General features: G+C 46.9%; 1 protein-coding gene across 2 annotated transcripts; it reads left to right on the forward strand.

Moving 5' to 3' along the window:
- Nucleotides 1-189: 189 nt before the first annotated feature.
- ccdc150 (coiled-coil domain containing 150) lies at nucleotides 190-18,971 on the forward strand. 2 transcript variants are annotated; one of them, XM_066679482.1, is made up of 26 exons: nucleotides 190-287; nucleotides 526-655; nucleotides 1,071-1,150; nucleotides 3,205-3,284; nucleotides 6,127-6,505; nucleotides 6,683-6,840; nucleotides 8,815-8,883; nucleotides 8,974-9,090; nucleotides 10,239-10,368; nucleotides 10,457-10,500; nucleotides 10,585-10,677; nucleotides 10,841-10,936; nucleotides 11,404-11,528; nucleotides 12,720-12,897; nucleotides 13,333-13,401; nucleotides 13,481-13,573; nucleotides 13,746-13,820; nucleotides 13,934-14,032; nucleotides 14,281-14,378; nucleotides 14,484-14,610; nucleotides 14,772-14,951; nucleotides 15,181-15,249; nucleotides 15,890-16,021; nucleotides 16,127-16,213; nucleotides 17,043-17,234; nucleotides 17,327-18,971. In XM_066679482.1, exons 5-26 carry the CDS (start codon nucleotides 6,130-6,132, stop codon nucleotides 17,456-17,458), a joined length of 2,739 nt encoding a protein of 912 aa, XP_066535579.1. In that variant the 5' UTR covers nucleotides 190-287; nucleotides 526-655; nucleotides 1,071-1,150; nucleotides 3,205-3,284; nucleotides 6,127-6,129; the 3' UTR covers nucleotides 17,459-18,971. The 2 variants fall into 2 exon arrangements, with proteins under 2 accessions (XP_066535579.1, XP_066535587.1); XM_066679490.1 differs by lacking the exon at nucleotides 13,746-13,820.
- Nucleotides 18,972-19,097: the final 126 nt, after the last annotated feature.

The raw sequence follows: 19,097 nt of genomic DNA on the forward strand, positions 1-19,097 counted from the left end.
TCCTGGATTGTATCTCACATGTCCGTAAACAAAGTGAAAAATCACGGCAGCGGTTGCCACAGAAACAACCGCAGCAACAGGAAGTGCCTCTCGGGGGCTCCGTTGCGTTAGCGCAGAAAAAAACATAAATATCTTATTAAATAAGATCTGTATACTGAATAAATTTAAAATAAGCGTAAACTGAGCTAAACAAACCTCTGTAACACTGTAAAATACGCTGGGACTGTCCACAAGGTCGCTTCACTTTACTGTTACACCAAGCTGAAGAAGCTTCAGGTGGTTTAAAGGTACCCTAGGCGATTTTCTTCCTACATAATATAAATTAACTTTAATTTTTAACCAAATAAAATAATAAAAAATAACAAATTTAGCTCAGGTATCAGCACAAGTGCATTCCGCGCCTGCAAAAACCTGTTCAGAAAACTATGCTCTGGGACAAACTTGCTGTTACTGTTGTTGTGGTTCGTCTGCTTTGCCACTAGAGGTCGTTTTTACTAATGCCCTAATGCATTGGTCTGGATCCAGGGAGTGTGATGTCCAGGGTGGGATCCTCTACTCGGGTCACTGTCTGTGAAGAGTGTGGCGTGTTCTCCCTGTGTATGTGCGGGTTTCCTCCAAGTGTTTCAGTTTCCTCCCACAGCCCAAACACACAATTGTAAGTGGAGAGACTGTAAGATTGTATATGGATTTTCTATCTGTTCTATTTTATATTGTTTGCTTATACTCTGTTTGTGTTCTATAACTTTTGAGCACGCCACCCCCTTTTCCCTGTTTTATTTCATTATATTTATTTTATTTAACTTTTTTAATCTGTTTTATTTATTTTATTTCTCACCCTGTTGTATCTTCTTGCCTGTTTCTGTGTGATGTACTGATCCCTGCTTATTTGTTTTCCTTGCACACACATTTCTGTCTCTTGGAAACGCAGTAAATCTCAAGAGTCTGAGCTGTTTGCCTCACAGCGGCTGCTTTTATGCCGTGTCTGTACTTACAAATCTACTCATTTAGCCTTGGGAAGAAACTGATATCATTTTTAAACATCTGTGTAAACAGTACCTTGTCGTTCTCAGCTCTGAAGACAAAACTGCAAATAGCTAAGACATGGAGACGTCTGGTTCCATTCACCAACACTGAAAAGATATCTGAGTCGGTGAGTTTCTCTACAATCAACACCTTTTCAGTGTGTGACATAGACCCCAGGTTTGAGTGTGTGAGTGACCGGTTGAGTGTGTGAGTGACCGGGTAAATGTGTGAAACTGTCCACAGATATGAGTATGTGAGTGACTGGGTGAGTGTGTGAAACTGTCCACAGGTGTGTGTGTGTGAAATTGTCCACAGGTGTGAGTGTGTGAGTGACCGGGTAAGTGTGTGAAACTGTCCACAGATATGAGTATGTGAGTGACTGGGTAAGTGTGTGAAACTGTCCACAGGTGTGAGTATGTGAGTGACCGGGTAAGTGTGTGAAACTGTCCACAGGTGTGAGTGACTGGGTGAGTGTGTGAAACTGTCCACAGGTGTGAGTGTGTGAGTGACTGGGTGAGTGTGTGAAACTGTCCACAGGTGTGAGTGACTGGGTGAGTGTGTGAAACTGTCCACAGATATGAGTATTTGAGTGACTGGGTAAGTGTGTGAAACTGTCCACAGGTGTGAGTATGTGAGTGACCGGGTAAGTGTGTGAAACTGTCCACAGGTGTGGGTGACTGGGTGAGTGTGTGAAACTGTCCACAGGTGTGAGTGTGTGAGTGACTGGGTGAGTGTGTGAAACTGTCCACAGGTGTGAGTGACTGGGTGAGTGTGTGAAACTGTCCACAGGTGTGAGTGACTGGGTGAGTGTGTGAAACTGTCCACAGGTGTGAGTGTGTGAGTGACTGGTTGAATGTGTGAAACTGTCCACAGGTGTGAGTGTGTGAGTGACTGGGTGAGTGTGTGAAACTGTGCACAGATGTGAGTGTGTGAGTGACTGGGTGAGTGTGTGAAACTGTCCACAGGTGTGAGTATGTGAGTGACCGGGTAAGTGTGTGAAACTGTCCACAGGTGTGAGTGACTGGGTGAGTGTGTGAAACTGTCTACAGGTGTGAGTGACTGGGTGAGTGTGTGAAACTGTCCACAGGTGTGAGTGACTGGGTGAGTGTGTGAAACTGTCCACAGGTGTGAGTGTGTGAGTGACTGGGTGAGTGTGTGAAACTGTCCACAGGTGTGAGTGACTGGGTGAGTGTGTGAAACTGTCCACAGGTATGAATATGTGAGTGACTGGGTAAGTGTGTGAAACTGTCCACAGGTGTGAGTATGTGAGTGACTGGGTAAGTGTGTGAAACTGTCCACAGGTGTGAGTGACTGGGTGAGTGTGTGAAACTGTCCACAGGTGTGAGTGTGTGAGTGACTGGGTGAGTGTGTGAAACTGTCCACAGGTGTGAGTGACTGGGTGAGTGTGTGAAACTGTCCACAGGTGTGAGTGAATGGGTGAGTGTGTGAAACTGTCCACAGGTGTGAGTGACTGGGTGAGTGTGTGAAACTGTCCACAGGTGTGAGTGACTGGGTGAGTGTGTGAAACTGTCCACAGGTGTGAGTGAATGGGTGAGTGTGTGAAACTGTCCACAGGTGTGAGTGACTGGGTGAGTGTGTGAAACTGTCCACAGGTGTGAGTGTGTGAGTGACTGGTTGAATGTGTGAAACTGTCCACAGGTGTGAGTGTGTGAGTGACTGGGTGAGTGTGTGAAACTGTTCTCCCTGTGTATGTGCGGGTTTCCTCCAAGTGTTTCAGTTTCCTCCCACAGCCCAAACACACAATTGTAAGTGGAGAGACTGTAAGATTGTATATGGATTTTCTATCTGTTCTATTTTATATTGTTTGCTTATACTCTGTTTGTGTTCTATAACTTTTGAGCACGCCACCCCCTTTTCCCTGTTTTATTTCATTATATTTATTTTATTTAACTTTTTTAATCTGTTTTATTTATTTTATTTCTCACCCTGTTGTATCTTCTTGCCTGTTTCTGTGTGATGTACTGATCCCTGCTTATTTGTTTTCCTTGCACACACATTTCTGTCTCTTGGAAACGCAGTAAATCTCAAGAGTCTGAGCTGTTTGCCTCACAGCGGCTGCTTTTATGCCGTGTCTGTACTTACAAATCTACTCATTTAGCCTTGGGAAGAAACTGATATCATTTTTAAACATCTGTGTAAACAGTACCTTGTCGTTCTCAGCTCTGAAGACAAAACTGCAAATAGCTAAGACATGGAGACGTCTGGTTCCATTCACCAACACTGAAAAGATATCTGAGTCGGTGAGTTTCTCTACAATCAACACCTTTTCAGTGTGTGACATAGACCCCAGGTTTGAGTGTGTGAGTGACCGGTTGAGTGTGTGAGTGACCGGGTAAATGTGTGAAACTGTCCACAGATATGAGTATGTGAGTGACTGGGTGAGTGTGTGAAACTGTCCACAGGTGTGTGTGTGTGAAATTGTCCACAGGTGTGAGTGTGTGAGTGACCGGGTAAGTGTGTGAAACTGTCCACAGATATGAGTATGTGAGTGACTGGGTAAGTGTGTGAAACTGTCCACAGGTGTGAGTATGTGAGTGACCGGGTAAGTGTGTGAAACTGTCCACAGGTGTGAGTGACTGGGTGAGTGTGTGAAACTGTCCACAGGTGTGAGTGTGTGAGTGACTGGGTGAGTGTGTGAAACTGTCCACAGGTGTGAGTGACTGGGTGAGTGTGTGAAACTGTCCACAGATATGAGTATTTGAGTGACTGGGTAAGTGTGTGAAACTGTCCACAGGTGTGAGTATGTGAGTGACCGGGTAAGTGTGTGAAACTGTCCACAGGTGTGGGTGACTGGGTGAGTGTGTGAAACTGTCCACAGGTGTGAGTGTGTGAGTGACTGGGTGAGTGTGTGAAACTGTCCACAGGTGTGAGTGACTGGGTGAGTGTGTGAAACTGTCCACAGGTGTGAGTGACTGGGTGAGTGTGTGAAACTGTCCACAGGTGTGAGTGTGTGAGTGACTGGTTGAATGTGTGAAACTGTCCACAGGTGTGAGTGTGTGAGTGACTGGGTGAGTGTGTGAAACTGTGCACAGATGTGAGTGTGTGAGTGACTGGGTGAGTGTGTGAAACTGTCCACAGGTGTGAGTATGTGAGTGACCGGGTAAGTGTGTGAAACTGTCCACAGGTGTGAGTGACTGGGTGAGTGTGTGAAACTGTCTACAGGTGTGAGTGACTGGGTGAGTGTGTGAAACTGTCCACAGGTGTGAGTGACTGGGTGAGTGTGTGAAACTGTCCACAGGTGTGAGTGTGTGAGTGACTGGGTGAGTGTGTGAAACTGTCCACAGGTGTGAGTGACTGGGTGAGTGTGTGAAACTGTCCACAGGTATGAATATGTGAGTGACTGGGTAAGTGTGTGAAACTGTCCACAGGTGTGAGTATGTGAGTGACTGGGTAAGTGTGTGAAACTGTCCACAGGTGTGAGTGACTGGGTGAGTGTGTGAAACTGTCCACAGGTGTGAGTGTGTGAGTGACTGGGTGAGTGTGTGAAACTGTCCACAGGTGTGAGTGACTGGGTGAGTGTGTGAAACTGTCCACAGGTGTGAGTGAATGGGTGAGTGTGTGAAACTGTCCACAGGTGTGAGTGACTGGGTGAGTGTGTGAAACTGTCCACAGGTGTGAGTGACTGGGTGAGTGTGTGAAACTGTCCACAGGTGTGAGTGAATGGGTGAGTGTGTGAAACTGTCCACAGGTGTGAGTGACTGGGTGAGTGTGTGAAACTGTCCACAGGTGTGAGTGTGTGAGTGACTGGTTGAATGTGTGAAACTGTCCACAGGTGTGAGTGTGTGAGTGACTGGGTGAGTGTGTGAAACTGTCCACAGATGTGAGTGTGTGAGTGAATGGGTGAGTGTGTGAAACTGTCCACAGATATGAGTATGTGAGTGACTGGGTAAGTGTGTGAAACTGTCCACAGGTGTGAGTATGTGAGTGACCGGGTAAGTGTGTGAAACTGTCCACAGGTGTGAGTGACTGGGTGAGTGTGTGAAACTGTCCACAGGTGTGAGTGTGTGAGTGACTGGGTGAGTGTGTGAAACTGTCCACAGGTGTGAGTGACTGGGTGAGTGTGTGAAACTGTCCACAGGTGTGAGTGTGTGAGTGAATGGGTGAGTGTGTGAAACTGTCCACAGGTGTGAGTGACTGGGTGAGTGTGTGAAACTGTCCACAGGTGTGAGTGTGTGAGTGAATGGGTGAGTGTGTGAAACTGTCCACAGATGTGAGTGTGTGAGTGACTGGTTGAGTGTGTGAGACTGTCCACAGATATGAGTATGTGAGTGACTGGGTGAGTGTGTGAAACTGTCCACAGGTGTGAGTGTGTGAGTGACTGGGTGAGTGTGTGAAACTGTCCACAGGTGTGAGTGAGTGAGTGACTGGGTGAGTGTGTGAAACTGTCCACAGGTGTGAGTGACTGGGTGAGTGTGTAAAACTGTCCACAGATGTGAGTGACTGCGTGAGTGTGTGAAACTGTACACAGGTGTGAGTGTGTGAGTGAATGGGTGAGTGTGTGAAACTGTCCACAGATATGAGTATGTGAGTGACTGGGTGAGTGTGTGAAACTGTCCACAGATGTAAGTGTGTGAGTGACTGGGTGAGTGTGTGAAACTGTCCACAGGTGTGAGTGTGTGAGTGACTGGGTGAGTGTGTGAAACTGTCCACAGGTGTAAGTGTGTGAATGACTGGGTGAGTGTGTGAAACTGTCCACAGATATGAGTATGTGAGTGACTGGGTGAGTGTGTGAAACTGTCCACAGGTGTGTGTGAGTGACTGGGTGAGTGTGTGAAACTGTCCACAGGTGTGAGTGTGTGAGTGACTGGGTGAGTGTGTGAAACTGTCCACAGGTGTGAGTGTGTGAGTGACTGGGTGAGTGTGTGAAACTGTCCACAGGTGTGAGTGTGTGAGTGACTGGGTGAGTGTGTGAGTGACTGGGTGAGTGTGTGAAACTGTGCACAGGTGTGAGTGTGTGAGTGACTGGGTGAGTGTGTGAACCTGTCCACAGTTGTATGTGTGAGTGACTGGGTGAGTGTGTGAATGAACAAATGAATGAATGAATGATATCTATCGGTTGTCAGCTTAATCTCCATCTTTTAGATAATGTCCCAGCCGGTGATCGCCCCCCTGAATGTGGGGGCCACAGCCTCCGAGTCCCTGTCCCTGCTGCAGCAGCGCCTCTTGGTGGCTGAGGAGCAGACAGACAGGCTGATGAGGGATGTAAAGACTCTGGGGACCCCGGGGACAGTGGAGTCGCAGCAGGAGACCCTGCGAATCACCAGCTCACCGAGTTCAGGGGTGTGTATGCGGCCTCTGAGCCCAGTCAGAGTCCAGCAGGTTCTTGGAGGAGACGATATGCTGTGGAGACACACAGAGACACTGGTGAGACGAGTATGTCGCCTGGAGACTGTCTTACACACAATCAGACTCACCATCTTCCGGCTGGAGACAGAGAGACAGCTCCAACCCTCTCATACAGGTAAACACTGATCTGTCTGCATTTTCTTTTTGCTTCTCTCTCTCTCTGCGTCTCTCACGATCTCAGTGTGTCTCCTTGAGACTTCTACCTCCAACCCATCAGCTCTAGTTGACACTCAGCTTTGGGTGTGACAATCTGGTGCTCGTGTGTGTGTGTGTGTGTGTGTGTGTGTTGTAGCCCGTCTAGAGGAGCAGTTAGCCTCTCTTCAAGAGCAGATTGAGGAGGAGCAGCGTTCTTCACGGAGGGAGGTCATGCGTCTGAGGGAACAGCTGGAGGAAGCACAGCTGGAGGCGAACAAACTCAGACAACAGCTGGACGTCTTACATTGCTCTAAAGTACTAATCCATATTAGATTCTGTACAGTGAAGTATACAGTGGTGTAAAATATCGTTTTGATGTTATAGGGGAACGGTAAACAGTAAAATGGCATCAACCCAGGGATTGCTCATGGGACAAAGTACTATTGTTTTAAGGCTACAGGTAGTAGTACTGCCCAGTGTCTGCGTGGGTTTCCTCCGGGTGACTGTCTGTGAGGAGTGTGGTGTGTTCTCCCTGTGTCTGCATGGGTTTCCTCCGGGTGACTGTCTGTGAGGAGTGTGGTGTGTTCTCCCTGTGTCTGCGTGGGTTTCCTCCGGGTGACTGTCTGTGAGGAGTGTGGTGTGTTCTCCCTGTGTCTGCGTGGGTTTACTCCGGGTGACTGTCTGTGAGGAGTGTGGTGTGTTCTCCCTGTGTCTGCGTGGGTTTCCTCCGGGTGACTGTCTGTGAGGAGTGTGGTGTGTTCTCCCTGTGTCTGCGTGGGTTTCCTCCGGGTGACTGTCTGTGAGGAGTGTGGTGTGTTCTCCCTGTGTCTGCGTGGGTTTCCTCCGGGTGACTGTCTGTGAGGAGTGTGGTGTGTTCTCCCTGTGTCTGCGTGGGTTTCCTCCGGGTGACTGTCTGTGAGGAGTGTGGTGTGTTCTCCCTGTGTCTGCGTGGGTTTCCTCCGGGTGACTGTCTGTGAGGAGTGTGGTGTGTTCTCCCTGTGTCTGCGTGGGTTTCCTCCGGGTGACTGTCTGTGAGGAGTGTGGTGTGTTCTCCCTGTGTCTGCGTGGGTTTCCTCCGGGTGACTGTCTGTGAGGAGTGTGGTGTGTTCTCCCTGTGTCTGCGTGGGTTTCCTCCGGGTGACTGTCTGTGAGGAGTGTGGTGTGTTCTCCCTGTGTCTGCGTGGGTTTCCTCCGGGTGACTGTCTGTGAGGAGTGTGGTGTGTTCTCCCTGTGTCTGCGTGGGTTTCCTCCGGGTGACTGTCTGTGAGGAGTGTGGTGTGTTCTCCCTGTGTCTGTGTGGGTTTCCTCCGGGTGACTGTCTGTGAGGAGTGTGGTGTGTTCTCCCTGTGTCTGCGTGGGTTTCCTCCGGGTGACTGTCTGTGAGGAGTGTGGTGTGTTCTCCCTGTGTCTGCGTGGGTTTCCTCCGGGTGACTGTCTGTGAGGAGTGTGGTGTGTTCTCCCTGTGTCTGTGTGGGTTTCCTCCGGGTGACTGTCTATGAGGAGTGTGGTGTGTTCTCCCTGTGTCTGTGTGGGTTTCCTCCGGGTGACTGTCTGTGAGGAGTGTGGTGTGTTCTCCCTGTGTCTGCGTGGGTTTCCTCCAGGTGACTGTCTGTGAGGAGTGTGGTGTGTTCTCCCTGTGTCTGCGTGGGTTTCCTCCAGGTGACTGTCTGTGAGGAGTGTGGTGTGTTCTCCCTGTGTCTGTGTGGGTTTCCTCCGGGTGACTGTCTATGAGGAGTGTGGTGTGTTCTCCCTGTGTCTGTGTGGGTTTCCTCCGGGTGACTGTCTATGAGGAGTGTGGTGTGTACTCCCTGTGTCTGCGTGGGTTTCCTCCGGGTGACTGTCTATGAGGAGTGTGGTGTGTACTCCCTGTGTCTGTGTGGGTTTCCTCCGGGTGACTGTCTATGAGGAGTGTGGTGTGTACTCCCTGTGTCTGCGTGGGTTTCCTCCGGGTGACTGTCTGTGAGGAGTGTGGTGTGTTCTCCCTGTGTCTGTGTGGGTTTCCTCCAGGGGCTCCGGTTTCCTCTCACGCTCCAAAAACACACGTTGGTGGTGGATTGGAGACTCAAAAGTGTCCGTAGGTGTGAGTGCGTGAGTGAATGTGTGAGAGTGTGTCACCCTGTGAAGGACTGGCGCCCCCTCCAGGGTGTGTTCCCGTCCTGCGCCCAGTGATTCCGGGTAGGCTCCGGACCCACTGCAACCCTGAACTGGATAAGATTTACAGACAATGAATAAATGAATGTAGTGTTATTGTTATTCGTTATTATTATTATTATTATAATATTTGTGCAGATGGACATTGCTGTGACTGCAGATGAACTGAAGACAGTCCAAGTCCAGATGAGTGAGAAACTGCAGCAGGTGAGACAGGGTCACTGTTAAAGCACTGATCAGTAAAACAGCTTCACCCTTTAGCTGCTGTATAAAACATGAGCTCTGGCTTCTCCACAGAAGAAGGCGGAGCTGGCGGAGGAGACGGCGGGACGCCTGGAGGCCGAGCGCTCCCTCCGTGCCCTGCTGCAAAGGCTGGAGGAGATGGAGGCGGCTGTGGAGAGAGAGAGGGAACAGGTCAGAGCTCCAAACGCTTGTAGACACCCCTCAAAACTTAAATGCTTCAAAATTATGGTTCTACAAGGCTCCTTTAGTATAGAACATGGTTCTGTATAGAACCCTGAACACTTGAAGAACATTTTGGACGATTTCTTTGCATCGTGAATGTGTTCTTCAGATTGATGGTTTTATACAGCACCTTTTATACGGCACCAAAAGGGTTCCTCTATTGTTCCAAGCTTGACATCGTAACAATAGAAGAACAGTTATTGGTGCCATTTAGAACCATTTCTTTTTAATAAAGAACCCTTGCAGAACCATAATTTTTAAGTGTCTAGTCCTAGCTAAAATACACACTTAAAAATGATGGTTCTACAATGTTCCTTAATTAAAGAAAATGGTTCTATATAGTACCCTGAACACTCGAAGGACCTTTTGCATGATTAAAGGGTTCTTCTATTGATTTCAATATGATTTCAAGCTTGTAAAAATGGAGGAACATTTTTTGTGCCGTCTAGAACCCTTTTCTAAATGTTGCTTTATAGAACCTGTATAGAACATTCTCCATCAATCTGAAGAGCCCCTTCATGATGCAAAGAACCCTTTAATTGTGCAAAAGGTTCTTCAAGTGTTTAAGGCTCTATACAGAACCATATTCTTTACTAAAGAACTCTTGTGGAATCATCATTGTTAAGTGTGTATCAGTGTACAGTGCATAGAGTATAGCCCCCGGCAGTGGTCTATGGAGCTGTGGAACTGTGTTCTGAGCTGGAACGTTGTTATTTGTGACTGGGACATTGTGACCGGGTCACACCACTGATTTTGGACCAGAATGATCCGGAAAGATACACACACACACACATACACAAACATACAAATACACACACACACACACAAGCATACAAATACATAAACAAACATAAACATACAAATCTCTTTCTGTCTCTCTATCCCTCCCTCCTCTCTTTCTATGTTTTATAGAGCAGCTAAAGGGGGAAGCTATGATACTGATTGGTGCTTTAACAGTGACTCTGTCTCACCTGCTGCACACTTCGGTTCACACTTCGGTTCCACTGCTGAGAGATTCCCCTGGATGTTTCCCACTGAGGTTTCACTGACCGCAACTTTAACATTTACCTAAGGAACCCTTCTTCTTTGTGCTTCAGGTGAGTCTTCTCCAAGCAGACTGCCACGCCCTTCGTAATGACGGACAGGAGACGAGGGCGGAGCTTCAGGAGAAGGAGGAGCTGATAGAGCGCTTACAGAAAGAGCGTGAGCAGCTCAGGGACCAATTAGGTGAACAGCTGAGGATTGTGGGACATGTAGTCTTCTCTCTGCTTGTCTGTTAAAGTGAGTTAAACTGAGATTAGGTTTGTCTCCTCAGAGCGGAGGGACACTCTGGTGTCGGAACTGACCAGAGAGTTACAGGTGAGAATGACCAGGGGGTTACACTCGTTTCCCTTTTCATCGATCCTTTTAAAGTTAAATGATACATGAAGTGTGTGTGTGTAGAGTGTGAGAATGGCTCTGCAGAAGCAACAGCAGGAGAACAGCAGACTTCTAAAGGATGAAGCAGAACTGAAAATGGCTGCAGATAAAGTTCAGGTACACACACATACATACAAACACACACACACACAAACATACAAACACACACATATACACACAGAAACATGCAAATACACACAAGTACACACACAAACATACACATACAAATCTCTCTCTCTCTCTCTCTCTCTCTCTCTCTCTCTCTCTCTCTCTCTCTCAGGCCTTAAATGATCAGTTGGAGACTCAGTGCTCTGATCTGAGTTCAGCTCTTTGTTCTCTCACAGCGGAGAACAGTCGACTCCAGAAGAGTCTGAAGGTAAGGTTCCTTTAATGAGTTTTAGAAAGTTTCAGAAACAGCAGCAAACCATCGTCAGTGGCTTTGTTTACACATCGGCCTGTGAACTGTGGGGAAAGTGTGAAGTTTGGGTGGCGTTCCCCTCCTGCATGGTGTTAAGGAGCCTGAGAGCGGTGTGTGCTGACTGCAGCAGACGGGAATCGTCTGTTTTTATGACAGGCCTCTCTCCCTGTTATGACTGTGGGAGTGTTTAAGGTGGGGTTTCAGAAGCAGATCATACAGAGAAGTGTCTGTGATTTTAAGAAGCTTTTCTTCAGAGGCTCTGAGGGGTTTGGTGCCTGTCAGAACGAGCAGATTCATTAGGGAACCAGAGGAGTGGTCTTCCAAACGTCCATCAAACCCAGATTCAGAGCTTTACATTCAATAAATAAGCTTTTATGTATTAAAATAAGCTGTATGGAGTCATTACTAGTGTGTGTGTGTTCCAGACAGAACAAGAGTGTGTAACCCAGCGTCTGAAGGAGCAGGACCTTCTGTTAGATGCTGCTAAGAAAAGCATCCAGTCAGAACTGCAGGGGGCGCTAGCAGACCGGCTACTGCTACAGAAAGAACTGTGAGTTATTGAGTCCCTGAATTAAAGGGAACATAGATGATTCTGGAGGACTGCCATTAACACAGCAAAACAACACCGCAGTTTGTTTTCATTCAGAAGCTCAGCATCTTGTCTGTAAGGTTTTATTCACTGTTTAAACCACCACAGAAACTAAGCTGTTTAGTTTTGTGGAACTTTAGGTCTGGGTTTACTTTCTTGGAAAGTGAGCTATCTGACTCAGTTCCACCTTAAGTTATAATACGTCTGAAACAGCAAAAATAGTCAATCTTTCTCACCTATGGAGCAGGAATAGAGCAACATCCTCATCTCTTTTCATGCTTCTCAATGTGCAGAGGTCTCTCCACAATCCACACGCCTTCAGATGCCATTTTCTTAGTCAGGGCTCAGCTAGTGATGCACAGAGAAAAGCCCTGAGCCATTTCGAACCGAGCCATTAGTCTGATTGCAATTTACAGAGCTAGGTCTGCGTACAAACACAGGATGTTTTTCCAGTGTGCAACCAGAATAGAGCTGGCAGAAACATTCTCTGATTTTTAAAAAAGTTATTGGGTTAGAATTGTGAACATTGCTTTAAGCAGTTTCATATCTACAGAGAGTGTCCCCCACTAGGGGGCGCACATGTTTACAACAGTACAATACGACCATATAACCAATAACACCAGCCTTATCTAGACGCATGAATTCTCATCTAACTGTTCACATTCATGTCATATGCCCATGAGTAGGATATGTGTCTGATCTAGGAGCAGGTATGTCATTCATCGTCTGTAACCCTTATCCAGTTCAGGGCGGCGGTGGTTCCGCAGTCTACCCAGAATCACTGGGTGCAAGGCTGGGATACACCCTGGAGGGGGCACCAGTCCTTCACAGGGCGACATACACTCACACCTACGGACACTTATGAGTCGCCAAAACTACCTGCTGCGCCACTTGACCAAATCTGATTTGACATATCAACACATCCTGAAAATATCAGATTTGAGTCACTTCAGCCTGGTAATGTAATATTACTTAGCCCAAACTCTTAGTCATAGGTTTTAATTAAGAGTATCTCTGACACATCCAGGCCACTAGGTGTCAGTGAAAGCACTGTTGCACAGTAAGAATATGCACAAAATACACAGATTACACCGTTAAATGTTATGACTGATACAATCCTCAGCCAATCGGATGCTGTCCTTTCTCCTAAAGTGACACCCTGCGGGCGGATCATGCCAAACTGCAGCAGAGCTCGGCCCTTGCCTTGGACACCGCGGTCAGTCACCAGTCACTGCTCGACAAAAGCATCGAGCGCCTGAGGGCTGAGGTCAACGGCTCAGTGAAAGAGAGGGAGAATCTACAGAGAGAGAGGGAGGAGATAAAGACAGAGGTAAACACCCACCAGCCATAACTTTAAAACCACCCCCTTGTTTCTCCACTCCCTGTCCACTCTGTGAGACACTCCTCCCTCGTTGGTCCACCTTGTAGATGTAAAGTCAGAGACAGTAGCTCATCTGTCGCTGCACAGTGTGTGTCGGTCATCCTCTAGTCCTTCATCAGTGGCACAGTGGTCGGTTGACTATTCTCAGTCCAGCAGTGACACTGAGGGGTTTAAAAACTCCAGCAGCTGCTGCTGTGTCTGATCCACTCACAACACAACACACACTAACACACCACCACCACGTCAGTGTCACTGCAGCGCTGAGAATGATTGCTGCTCTGTGGGGGTCTTGACAAATTATGAAGTGCATAATTTCTCTCTCTCTCTCTCTCTCTCTCTCTCTCTCTCTCTCTCTCTCTCTCTCTCTCTCTCTCTCTCTCTCAGATGACTGGAGAAGTCTGTAAGTTGGAAAGAGAGCGGAACGCTCTGCAAATACAACTCTCCGAGCTGCAGGTACAGACTCATGGGTCCTGATTTACTTTCTTTATTTGTTTCCATAACCTGATGCTCGTTTCCTGTGTCTAATTGGAAGGTGGAGATGGGTGAGATAAGCTCCACCCTTCAGAAGAAGGAAGATGAGAACAGGGGACTGATGGGAAAACTGTCAGTGGTACAGCATCAGCAGGTACAGAGGTCAAATGAATTTACTGAGTGTGGAACCAGGTGTTTTCTTTCTCTCTCTCTCTCTCTCTCTCTTTCCTTTCCTTTCTCACCCTCTCTCTCTTTCTCTTTTCCTCTTGCACCCTCTCTCTCTTCCTCTCCCCCCCCACTCTCTCTCTGTCTTTATGTGTTCTCAGCACCAGCTGGAGCAGACGTTGAGGGAGTTTTTGGAGAGCAAGTATAAGCTGACCTATGACAAGAACAAATTACAGGTCTCTCTCTCTCTCTCTCTCTCTCTCTCTCTCTCTCTCTCTCTCCATCTCACTCTAAGCAATGTGCATCTATGAAGTTGTTGTTGTTGTTGTGTGTGTGTGTGTTTGTTCAGAACCAAGTGCAGAAAATGGGGGAAGAGCTGAAAGCTCTGGGGGCGGAATCTACAAAACAAAACCAAACAAACTGCAGTTTGGAGAGCATGTGCACACAGGTATACACACACACACACACACACACACACACACACACAGAAAAAATATATATTTACCAACAATGATACACAAACCACAACTAAATCTGAATCTCACTGGTCAGTCTCCTGTGTCCTGTGTCCTCTCTCAGTCCCTCAGTCTCATGTGTAGAACCCACACCCCCCAGTTCAGTCCTAGAAGCTGGCTGAGTTTTTCTGGTTGTCCACGTTGTGAGAGCAGCTTCTTTGTTCTGTTCATTGTCCTTTAGAAGAGTGCTGCTCTGTATGACGTGCTGGACACAGCTCAGTGGGACAGGAGACTGTCTCCCAGTTTGGAGAGAGTGCAGCAGCACACACTCAGACAGAGGTATGTCTTCACTCACCGAAAAACACTCACTGGCCACTTTCATAGACCAACATTCCCCGCTGCTTCATCCACAGTGTGTGTGTGTGTGTGTGTGTGTGTGAGCAGGGAGGTGGAGCTACTCAAGGCGAGAGAGGAGATTGGTCATTTGGAGGTGCAGGTTGACGCTCTGAAGCAGCAGCTCCTCACAGAAAAGCATCATGGGAAGAAATCAACTCTGAGAGAAGTAGCTGAGGTAGTGTTCTGTAGTCCCTGGACAAACCCGTTTACACTTCATAGAGTGGGTCGGCCACATGGGGGCGGCCATATTTAAACTAAGCTTAGTACAGATTCTCTGACACATCCAGGCCACTAGGTGTCAGTGTGAATCTCTCTTCTCCTCTTCTCATGTCAAAGCTGAAGAAAGCTCTTGAAGATGCATCCGGCCTGTCACATGACCTGTCACGAGCCAATCAGGAGCTGAGGTGGAAAGTGTCCGAGCTGGAGAAGCTTGTGTCCAATCAGAAGTCTCGGATCAAAGCTCAGAAAGCTCAGCTAAAGCAGCATCTGGATGACACAGTGGCTCAGAGAGCTAAGGTGGGAGACAGTGAGCTTGTATAGAGTTCAGTGTTTTTGTGATGTCACAAGTATCCACAGAGTAACCTATGTATAGCAATCGATTGAGTCTAAAAGATGTTTTGTTCGAGTTATAAGGAATGTTTTGGGAATGCAGCCAGCCAATCAATACAGAGGTCATTTACATAATTATATAATCAGCTAAATAGTGATTGTTAAAGTACAAATAAAGCTGTTTCTGTGTTTACAGGACATTGAAACAGAAATGAAAATCCTTGAGAACTCAAGGAATGAATACGAGAGGAAGTGTTACGAACAGGTACCACAGGACTAATGCTGTAAACACACACACACGCCACAAAGCATAATGGCAATCACAAATCACAGTGTACAGTATTGCTGAATCCTGGTGAAATTGTGAGTTCCTGTTTGTGTGGGTTTCCTCTCTTTCAATGATGCACTTTTATTTACAGTTAAAGTAAGTCAACCTTCTGGAAGTAGATTAATAATTATTATTATTCATTTTTATTACATCCATTCAATCTTTCAGTGTCTTTAACCCTTATCCAGTTCAGGGCGGCGGTGGGTCCGGAGTCTACCCGGAATCACTAGGTGCAAGGCCGGAACACACCCTGGAGGGGGCGCCAAAATGATAAAGCACCAGTTCATATTTTTACTTTGAAATTACAGCTTCAGAATCATAATGATGGTCCACTGAGCTGCAATATGTGGAATAGAGCCTTTTTGTTGACACTATTCCGGGCTCAGCACTGTGGAAACTGCACTATGTAACTTTTGGTGGAAGGTAAGGTGGGCTTGGGATCCTTTGTTAGCTCAGCCCATCGAAACAGGAATCCTCAAGACATTACTTCACTCATATTTGTCACAGAATTCACACCAGTCCTAGAGTACGATAAAGACTGTGCGTGCGTGCGTGTGTGTGTGTTTGTGTGTGTTAGTCACAGTCATTGCTGCAGGTGCGCACTGAAATGGCAGAGCTTCAAGCCCAGTTAAATACACTTTCCTCCAAGCACCAGGGGGCGCTACAAGCCGAGAGGAATCTCACTCGCAAACTACAGGAGAAATACAAGGTTACTGCATCATTGACAAAAATCCTAAAAAAAAAAGCTAAATGTACACAGTCTAAGCTATTTTCCTTAATAAACGCGTGCGTGCGTGTGTGTGCATGTGTGTAGATGCTGGAGAAAGTTGTAGCAAAGTTAAGAGAAGAGAGAGATGAGACAGAGCAGAAGATGAGGGAGGTCAGCCACGAGTCTCAGCAGGTAAATACCATCATGTACAGCTCTAACCAATCATAACAAATACATTCATTCATTCATCTCCTTTAACTACTTCATCCTGTTCAGGTTAGCGGTGGGTCAAGGGCCCACTTGGAATCATTGGGTGCAAGTCACTCACACACACTAGTGGACAGTTTCACACACTCATGCAGTCACTCACACACTCACCCAGTCACTCACACACTCACACCTGTGGACAGTTTCACACACTCACATCTGTGGACAGTTTCACACACTCACCCAGTCACTCACACACTCACACCTGTGGACAGTTTCACACACTCACCCAGTGGACAGTTTCACACACTCATACCTGTGGACAGTTTCACACACTCACCCAGTCATTCACACATTCACCCAGTGGACAGTTTTACACACTCACCCAGTCACTCACACACTCACACCTGTGGACAGTTTCACACACTCACGCAGTCACTCACACACTCACACCTGTGGACAGTTTCACACACTCACCCAGTCACTCTCACACTCGCCCAGTCCCTCACACACTCACTTGAGATTTTCAAGTGACAGCTTAATATATTTTATTGAATAAATTAAACTTTAACCTCTAATTGAATCATCAGACATGGGCTCTGTGCTGCCCTCTGGTGGACAGTAGAGTTGAGAGCCCTGATAGTTCTTAAATATGAGAATGTATAATGTCACAGAGAAACTAATTTGAGTTCAGTATCAACTTTAAATGGTCAGAACTGTTTGGAAATGCTGGTTTAAAACGAATAATCCATAGGGAGTCAGTACTGGTCACTGTTTCTTTTAACATTTGACTCTATCCCTCATTCCTCCTCAGATTTCAGAGAACCTGCAGGAGGCACACGTCTGGTTCCGCTCCAGGTTCCACAGCCTGAACAGTGAGGTTGGTCTGAACCACCAGGGACCTGAGGAATATCCTGAATCCTGGGGGGACATTAAAGACAGCGCACTGAACTCTCCTGCACTGGCTATGGATAAAGTGTCCTCCAATGAGACAAACACAGGCTCTGTGAGTTACAGCTCTACATCATCATACCCTTCCACAGGTCTGGTGTCTTATTTTCATGTAACCAGTGCGTGTGTGTGTGTGTGCCTGTCCAGGTGTTGGTGTGTGTCGCTGAGCCGGAGATGAAGAGATGGACGTCGGCTCTGCAGCGCTGGGAGACAAAGAGAGAGCTGGCTCACATCGCAAGTGGATACACACACAGAGGACGAACACACTCACTAACGTAAAACATACTCACGCGTACACTATCTGTCTAAACGTTTGTGGACACCTGCTGGAGGATTACACATGGATTCCAAATTATCCCAAAGCTGGATTAGCTGGAGCTCCATCACTCCAGAGAGCACCATATACCCTCTAGTCCAGGAATGGAACAGGGCTTGGGTGCCTCAGGATCATGTGCCGCTACACCAGAGCATCACATTTCAAACACACACACAGTGTCTGCACATTTTAATACACAACTATTATTTGTTTTATGAATTTGAGGAAGATGTTATAGTAAATAACTGATCGATGTTGTCCAGTCTGTTACAGTCAGCACATAAACAGAAATCGTGCACTAAACTGTGTTGGATATAGAGGATCAACAAGAACCTGATTTGACCAGGGGTGTTTAAAGTTTCGCACACTCAGAAAATACACACAAACACACATCATGAAAATGTATCTGACACAGAACACCAGGAAAACAACATCCTAATTTCTATTTATTCTTGTACAGAGACAAAACAAATGTTGTATGATACACTTAGGGACATATATACTGTCCTCTATTATGTGTTTGAAAAAATGGCCCCCAATATACTGAGGTGAAAATAAAAATAGGTGCTGAAATCTTTTGCTCAATTTCCTAAACCTTGGTTACAGTATCTGCTCGTGTCATCACATAACAACGTCTAGATTTCTGATTATATGATTATGGTTATATTTTATCAGTCCTTAATAATAACCGCTCCCAATGTTCAGTTCATGGCTACAGACTTGGCTTGAAAATATATTTATCACAGTGAGAGAGAGGGACCACTGGTCTGTTAGCGCTACCACAGACCCAACCCCCCACACCCAGGAACTCGGAAACCTTCATAAATGTTTGGGGGAACATTAAAGGCATAGATTTAGAATCACTTTATTGGCCACTGAGCTCACACACAGAGGAATTTATTCTGCGCATTTAACCCAATCTGTGCAGTGAAACAAACCATAACATAGTAGTGAATACTAGGGGGCAGCCCTAGCCACAGCTCCCAGGGAGCAGCTGGGGGTTGGGTGTCTTTAGTCATGACCTGCCACCTCTGGGCATAGAACCAGCAACTTTCCAGTTCTAAGCCCAGTTCCCTAAACAGTAGGCCATGGCTGCCCCCTAGATACTGTCTCAGGGGACCACTGGTCTGTGTGCACGAAGCGAGGGACACCTCACACGATACGGAAGACCACTATCAACGAAGCTAGTTTGTGTAGCTGATAGAAGGTTGGTCCCAAAGCAGAGCAAACCCGGTTCGTGTCCCACCTCAATGTAAGAGGCGTTCCTCACTTAAGGACAAGGCTGCACTGTTCCTCAAGGTTGAACTTCTTGGAATTCCAGTGGGGCTTAATCTGTGGGAGCGCAGACAGACAGTGGTCCACCAAGACCCCCCTCCAAAAAATGTATGATGAACACTTGGGTGGTTATAATATTCATGTTTTTCATTTTGTATGTGTTTACACTGTTATTGTGCAACTGTGTGCCTTAAAACATAAGTTAAGTCAAATAAATATTATATTAATCCAGACTTTCTTATTTACTGTTGCCTTCTTAGATTTGTTTACAGTGAGGACCATCGGGTTACTTCTGGGGTCAGGTGGGGTCCATGCCTGGACGGGTCA

This window comes from Hoplias malabaricus, chromosome 1, assembly GCF_029633855.1.
Source record: "Hoplias malabaricus isolate fHopMal1 chromosome 1, fHopMal1.hap1, whole genome shotgun sequence".
Classification (NCBI taxonomy): Eukaryota; Metazoa; Chordata; class Actinopteri; order Characiformes; family Erythrinidae; genus Hoplias; species Hoplias malabaricus.

Bases quoted from the DNA above. Each gene is read 5' to 3' on its own strand.
- ccdc150 (XM_066679482.1), top strand. From the start codon at position 6,130: ATGTCCCAGCCGGTGATCGCCCCCCTGAATGTGGGGGCCACAGCCTCC. The intron at 10,369-10,456 runs GTGAACAGCTGA...TTGTCTCCTCAG, and splicing joins GCAGCTCAGGGACCAATTAG to AGCGGAGGGACACTCTGGTG. The intron at 16,214-17,042 runs GTAAATACCATC...ATTCCTCCTCAG, and splicing joins TCAGCCACGAGTCTCAGCAG to ATTTCAGAGAACCTGCAGGA.